The sequence below is a fragment of the Asterias amurensis genome, chromosome 6 (assembly GCF_032118995.1).
Source record: "Asterias amurensis chromosome 6, ASM3211899v1".
Classification (NCBI taxonomy): Eukaryota; Metazoa; Echinodermata; class Asteroidea; order Forcipulatida; family Asteriidae; genus Asterias; species Asterias amurensis.
This window is the reverse complement of record NC_092653.1, coordinates 14224971-14233133: the sequence shown is the minus strand read 5'-3', so window position 1 is coordinate 14233133 and position 8163 is coordinate 14224971. Positions and strand designations below refer to the sequence as shown.

General features: G+C 37.1%; 1 protein-coding gene across 2 annotated transcripts in view; it reads left to right on the top strand.

Moving 5' to 3' along the window:
- The first annotated feature begins 6432 nt into the window (after positions 1–6432).
- LOC139938971 (uncharacterized) overlaps positions 6433–8163 on the top strand; it is a 49339-nt gene continuing 47608 nt past the window's right edge. For both annotated transcript variants that reach the window (XR_011786247.1, XM_071934656.1), the window contains exon 1: positions 6433–6681. Coding sequence is in view for 1 of the 2 variants with exons in the window: in XM_071934656.1 (XP_071790757.1) it covers positions 6570–6681 (112 nt within the window). In the remaining variant the exon portion in view is untranslated. The remainder of the gene's footprint in view (positions 6682–8163) is intronic.

Below are 8163 nucleotides of genomic sequence, written 5' to 3'. Positions count from 1 at the left end.
GTTTATGGTTTTTTGTTTGTTATGTGGTTATTAACCTTTTGCTTTTTTTCTAACAGTTCTTCTCTATATGCTATTTCTGGTTGAACTTCAGGTTTTATAATCTCTTACCATAATATTTAGACCTATTTTATATTTGTTTTGGATGTTGGGTTATGTCATTAATTTGTCTCAATTTTTGTTTCTATCAACGTTCCTTATTAATTTTATTTATTTATTATTATTTATTTATTTCTCTTGATGTAGAGTTACATTTCTCCGTTTATTCAACATTCATCAGCAAAGGCATACATCAAATAAACACACATCAAAAGACACTCCTGACCAGTAAATACTTCAAATATATCACAGGCACGGTAAGTAACAGAAACTCAGAAAATACCAATAATAATAATAAACAAAATAATTAAAAAGTTAAATGAATACCATTATTATATATACAAACCTACAATTTAGCGTGACATAATCACGTGGTTCGGAAAAAAAAAACAATGTGCTGACAAGAAAAGACACAAATTTGAGATACAGGATACATATGGGACAAGTGAAATAACATTGTCCTCGGTGAAGCAGACAATGAGTAATTAAACTTGACCTCATCATTGGTGATGAAACACGGCGCATTATTTCTAGTATAGCAATTTTCAAATGATTCTGGTTTCTTTCCTATTCAAAGCAAATATTTATTTATTTATTTAGTTAACTATTTATTGTTGTATTTATTTCTATAATTAATTATTTATCTATTTATTTATTTACTTATTTCTGACATTATTCACCTGATTACTTGCTTTATTTCTAACTGTTTTCCCCTCTTTGTTTTTACTTGTATTATTGTTACTTTGGTTTTGGTTTTGGTTTTGTATTGGTCAAATAAATAGTCATACTATAGTATTGGTAAAAATGCAACACTTGTAATCTGTTTCTCACTTTGTTCTCCGGACCCATTAAGCCAATCCATCCCAAACTTCTTCAGTTTGGTCAGTTTATGTATAAGGTTGATTACATGAAGTGATCACACTGCAAGCAAGTGCTTCGTCAGCAAAAAGCATTTATATAATGTTCCTCAAACTACAGTGCGATTGAAATCATGTTTGCATATAAAAGTTACAGATTTTGTCTTCTTCATAATGTCCATAGATCCTGTTTCGGGATTTGTTGTTTGTTTACATTTTGGTAATTTTGTTCGTCGTAACTTGTATCTATTGTTTTGTTTTCGTATTAACTGATTACCCTTTGTGGAAATAAATGTTCGTTGAATTGAATTGAACTTGAACGCAACTTTCGAGGCACTGGACATCTCTTGTTTTTGACAGTTACCAATAATGTCCAGTATCTTTAAGCGCCAGCGGGGACAAACTCTGTCTCCTATACATAACCGCTACATCCACAAAGTCACCACATAATCCTTAAAGGAACACGTTGCCTTGGATCGGACGAGTTGGTCTATAAAAAAGCGTTTGTAACCGTTTGTAATAAAATGCATATGGTTGGAAAGATAATTTAAAAGTAGAATACAATGATCCACACAAGTTTGCCTCGAAATTGCGTGGTTTTCCTTTTACTGTGCGAACGAACACGGTCGGCCCATAATTTTACGAGGTAAAAGGAAAACCGTGCAATTTGGAGGCATGTGTGTGTGGATCATTGTATTCTACTTTTACAGCATCTTTCTACCCATATGCATATTACAACAAACGCTTTTCAATGACCAACTCGACCGATCCAAGGCAACGTGTTCCTTTAAAGACACTGGACACTATTGGTAGTTGTCAAAGACCAGTATTCTCACTTTGTGTGTCCCAACATAGTACCCCCAACAAAATATATGAAAACGTGGACTCATTGGTCTTCTAAATGTTACAAGAGAATGAACGACAAATAAGTATTTTACTAGATTCAAACGTTACATCTCTCTCAAAAACTAACCGTTTGTCATAATGTCATATCTTTATGGACGACTATCAACAGCTGCCTTTTTTTCATTACCAAGTAAGCCTTTATGCTAATAACTATTTCGAGTATTAGTTTCCAGTGCCACAAAGTGTGAGAACGAAAGTTATGTTAGGCCAAATTGTAGATCGTCCCCGCCCGACCGTTCAATGTCCCCCGACCCCATTTTTTTCCCCCATAAAAAACAACCTTTTCAGCTGATATTTTTTTTTTTAAATGTACAGGTTTGAAAAGATGTTTATAAAGAAGGTTTTTATTCATGTTGGCAAAGCAAGAACAATTCTTCAAATATTTACTTGGGCTACACTGTGCTTAGTTGTTTGAAACAATTTTACAGAAAATGTCATATAGGAGTTAAATTTGTTTGACAAAACTATTGAAAACATCAAAAACACACAAACCCTCTGTTTTATAGTGATTATGATGATATCTTTATTCTTGATTTCATATTTGGTATGTCAACAAAACCTTAAAAAAAAACAATAAAAAAAAACTCCCTCCCTCCCCCATCTGGAAATAAAAAGACCGATTAACAATTTCTGTTTGTATGTGCCCTTATTTTTAAAGGGTTCAATGCATGCTCTATTTTTAAAGGTCAGTAAAAGCCTCTTTCTGCCATCGTCATAAACATTTCATATACAGTGAATCTCGAAACGAAAATCTCTTTGATGTACACACGGCCATTGGCGAGTGTATGACGTCAGATGAGGTAGATTTATAGGTATGTGTCCGTCTATTTTGGGGTCTTACGTCGTCGTTGTGTTTTTGTGTCGATTTTCACGCAACCGTCGAACCGTGCGTAAAACAAGTTCCCACCAAAATAGTGACTCAAGTTCATTGTGGATGTGCAAGTTCATTGTGGATGTGCATGTGTTCGTATGCAGTGCCATATTTGGTGAGAGTCTACGGGCACTTATAAGCCAATTCTTAGAGGGACGAATTACTGAGCCACAAAAGAGAGGAATGTCACCCTTTATAGTAGCTATTATAAAAAAAAAAAAATTAAAAAAATCAGATTAAAGTGATGTTGAAATAAAATTCGAGTTGTGAGGTTTTATGGGTTCACACCAAGCATTTGGACCTAACCGAATCCAAGGGACTGGAAATTTTCTCTTCTGTATCGTTAAGTAGATTAAAACAAAACGGCGTCTTTTTCTGTCTCCTGACGATGACGAGAGCAGGCAAGTCGAAACGTTGAGACCTTTTAAGAACTCACTTCGCAGTAGTGAAGTTTATAACGAGAAGTCCCCTCGATCCACTAAATCAATATTCTGCTGATTTTCTATCTCGCGCTCAGGCAGTAGCTAAGAAGCAGGACAGCTCTTTTTAGAACTTGGAAATCTGCCCCCCCCCCCACCCCCACCCCCCCCCAAAAAAAAAAAATATATATATATATATATATATATACTCCGCATTAGCTTACTGGTCGAATACAAAGCGAAACAAGTTCTCAAAAGAACATTAGTCTACCCAGCAAGTTGATAAACACACGGTGTTACCACATACCAACCCCACCATCATAATAAACATATTAAAAATAGTCTACCTGGAATGTATTGAAGACAGTGGACATTATTGATAATTGTCAAAGACCAATCTTTTCACTTGCCTGCATCTCAACATGCATAAAATAAGAAGCCTGTACAAATTTGAGCTCAATCGGTCGTCGAATTAATAATAATATTAAAATAATAAAAGCCAGTATTTATAAAGCGCAAAAAGCAGCGGGATAGTACTTCAGAGAGAGCCGTTTCACACAATGTTTTATACTGTCAACAGCTCCCCATTACTCGTTACCAAGTAAGGTCTTATGATAACAATTATTTTGAGTAATTACCAATAGTGTCCACTGCCTTTAATAACAAACCACATGTACTTTCTAGAGAAGTCAAGGTGACTTTTTCCAAGGTTTGGTTTGCTATAGTTTACATTGGCACAGACAGTCACAGGGTTTTAGCAATATATAACAACAACTGCTCTTTAAATGACATTCTTTGGGAGTTGCTTTTTTCAAAAGATTTCATTTAACCGTCTCTGCGCACAATAATCATACGAAAATGGTTAAGTAAATACATCAATGAAAGAGTGTCCTTCAGACAGACTCAAGCATTCCAACTCAACGGTTTGCTTTTTTTTTTTTTATATTCTGATGTTCAAATTCATAGTGTCAAACCATCCGTGGTTAACACTTAAAGGCACTGGACACTATTGGCAGCAATTATTAAAAATAATTGTTAGCAAAAAAAACTATTTGGTATCAAGCAATGGAGAACTGCTGATATAGTATAAAACATTGTGAGAAACGGCTCCCTCTGAAGTAACATAGTTTTTTAGAAAGAAGTAACTTTCAACGAATTTGATTCCGAGACCTCAGAAATTGAAGAGGTTTGTTTTTCAACGGTTTGTTATTTTGTGCAAAATGTTGAGATACACCAAGTGAGAAGACTGGTTTTTGACAGTTACCAATAATGTCCAGTATCTTTAAGCGCCAGCGGGGACAAACTATGTCTCCTATACATAACCGCTACGTCCACAAAGTCACCACGTAATCCTTAAAGACCAGGACACTATTGGTAGTTGTCAAAGACCAGTCATTTCATTTGGTGTATCTCAACTATGCATAAAAAACAAACCTGTGAAAATGTTAGCTCGATTGGTCATCGAAGTTGCGAGATAATGAAAAAAAAAAAATTGTCACACAAAGTTGTGTGCTTAATTTCGAGACCTCGCATTCTAAATCTGAGATCTAGAAATCAAATTCGTGGAAAAAACTTCTTTCTCAAAAACTACGTTACTTTAGAAGGAGCCGTTTATCACAATGTTTTATATTATAAATTCCCTCACCAATATTCTGCCTTTCCATTGGTTTAGAGCGCGTCACATGATATGTCTTAGTTTTACTAGACGACGGCCGTGTGATAGTGCATCGGTTTGTCGTGTGATGATAGTGCATCGACTTGCCGTGCGCTAGTCCGAAGACTATCACACGGCGTGCAGTACCCAGACGTCCGTTGCGTGTACGAGGATGATAAATCCATTGCTACGAGGCGAAGCCGAGGGAAAATAGAACGCTCCGGGGATCACCGAGGGAGTCATAGTTTTAACCATGGAGCAATAACCATAGCACTCGAAGCAGTCAATATTTGTATACTATCAACCTCTCCCCACAACTATCTTGATTAAATTACCAATAATTATTGTCCACTGCCTTTAAGGACAAAAAGTAGCTAAGCACAACAAAATTATGCTTACCAGAGATATTAGCTTAGTGTTATATACATTTACAATTTGTGACTGGTATCCTGCTTAGCAGAAAGGTGTTAAGCGCATTCCCTTGATTTAATTTGGCACTGGTTTACACAAGCTCGAGGCATGTTTGCTTACAAATGTTTTTCCTCAAAACATAATTGAGAATGTTCGTGTTCTGTGAGAAAAATGGGACAAAGGGCATCTGTCGAAGAACTAGACGGTATAAAACTCATTCTTATTGTAATTTTTGTTCAATCTTCTACATGCAAATGTCGATCGTATGAGATTTTCCCGTGCACGGGCCCTGGAAATGGCAAAACCAGAAAGACAAACTAACATACTGAGGAAAGAAAGATAAAAACGAAATGAACCAAATCAAAGCCTCAAGTTTATGAGGAAGGGTGTAAGATGGTTTTCTAGTTTGTTGTTTATTTTTTTATATTTCGAACTGCGATGGCTCTCCAATAGGGTTCTGTCCTGCATTGTTACAAGAGAAACTTTGGATATGTAATTATTTTTAAGTGCAACTAATGCAAGATTGTGATATCCAATAAAACTCATTATAAAGGCAGTGGACACTATTGGTAATTACTCAAAATAACTATTTGCATAAAACCTTTCTTGGTGACGAGTAATGGGGAGAGATTGATAGTACAAAACATTGTGAGAAACGGCTCCCTCTGAAGTGCCATAGTTTTCGAGAAAGAAGTAATTTTCAACGAATTTGATTTCGAGACCATTAGAACTTGAGGTCTCGAAATCAACAATCTATAAACGCACACAACTTCGTGTGACAAGGGTGTTTTTTTTCTTCATTATTATCTCGCAAGTTCGAAGATCGATTGAGCTCAAATTTTCAAGGGTTTGTTATTTTATGCACATGTTGAGATACACCAACTGTGAAGGCTAGTCTTTGACAATATTACCAATAGTGTCCACAGCCTTTACATGACTCTACAGTTGTGCTGGGCACACGTACGTGAGCATTAAACCCGTTGGGGCCATGATTTGTAAATAATATCCACACAAAAAAGTTGTTGTTCTGTTTTCTATACACATAAAGTTTCTCGACAAAATCCATATTATTCATTACAATTTCATTGTGTTCGATCCGCACCAGGTTCAAGAGAAAATTAGTGCAATGGTGTGTGTCAACTCCTGGCACGGCTCACAGACATAACACAAACAACCAGAGAGGGAGCTACGTTCACAAACACTCTCGGTTTGGTAGTCACTCAGACAACTCGCCGCTTCAAACTTATCGTGGGTTCTGGTGAGCTTGCTTATACCACACCAGCAACAGGCTTATGTTTTTAATAGTTTGTGTTCAGAAGCACTGCATGGTTTACTGGTAGTAAAACTAGGATATAATGGTTGTGTCAGCGAAAGTCTTTCGCAGCCCGGTGGGATGGGTGCTCGGAGCATTGCTTTGCCTCCAGTTACACGCAGTAAACTGCACATCACCAATCCAACCAACAATGGGTAAGTAGTTTTCCAAACAACTCTGAGAAATGGAAGGACCAGAAACTTGAAGCGAAATGTCCGCAATCGTGCAAAACAAAAACCCAACCGAGTATACCCATACACCAAAAGCAACATTCGATGTAAAAAAAAAAAAAAAAAAAAAATGCACATTACATTATTGTACAAAACCCTGAACCTCAGCTAGCTGTTTCCAGAATAATATGTGCACGCCACACGATGCAGCATGTTTTTAATACGGGGACAAATCGTGATATATACAATAAAATGTTTCAGGCATGAACAAGTTCTAGGCCTATACTTTCTCAAATTGAAACTACGTTACTTCGGAGAAGTATTTTTTTCCACAATGTTTTTTATTATAACACCCCTTACAAGTATTCTGCCAGCTCATTGGTTTAGAGCGCGTCACATGACATGTCTTAGTTTTGCTAGACGACGGCCGTGTGATAGTGCGTCGGTTTGCCGTGCGCTAGTCCGAAGACTAGCACACGGCGTGCAGTACCCAGACGTCCTTTGCGTACACGAGGATGTTAATTATTAGTCTGTAACCATTTCGGATTGCACGACACTACATGCAGCACAGTAAAAGTTTTTGCAATCTGTATTCGAGTCGTCCGTGGATTGTAGCATTCAGGTCTGTAACTTAATAATAATAGTACAGTATTTAGAAATGTTTGGGGTGTTATAAAACAAATATTGACTGCTTTGACTCGTGCAATGGTTAAAACTATGACTCCCTCGGTGATCCCCGTAGCGTTCTATTTTCCCTCGGCTTCGCCTCGGGAAAATAGAGCGCGCCGATCCGGGAATCACCTCGGGAGTCATAGTTTTAACCATAGCACTCGAAGCAGTCAATATTTGTATACTATCAACAGCTCTTCATTGCTCGTTACCAAGTAAGCTTTTACGCTAACGATCATTTTGAGCAATTACAATAGTGTCCAGTGCCTCACTGGACACTTTTGGTAACTCAAAATAGCAACTGTTCGAATACAAATCTTACTTGGTAACGAGCAACGGAGTGCTGTTGGTATTATTGCACAATGAACGTTATTCAACACAAGTCTATTCTCTATTCAAACAGTCAAAACAGTATTTCTGCTAGCGGCCTCCATGGCACATCCTAGAAGTAAATTTCACGCTCTGCTTTTAAAACCAGGCCACTTGCGCTGGGAACCAGGGGCGTTCAACTAATTCCACACAGTCGCCAAATTTTTGTGAAGGCTAGTATTTGACAATTACCAATAGTGTCCACTGCCTTTAAAAACTTTCTTCTGAAGGTGTAAGGCGCTATAATAATTGGCTTTTTATTAGCGCGCATATCCGTCACTCAGTGACGCTCAGAGCTAGCGCTACAGCATAAAGTATTTTCCTGTAAGGTATGTGGGACTATGTTTGAATTATGAGATCTACTTATTTTATGAACAGCACCCAATGTAATGGTTTACTTACAAGTTGCTGTGGCGCAATATGCTGCTA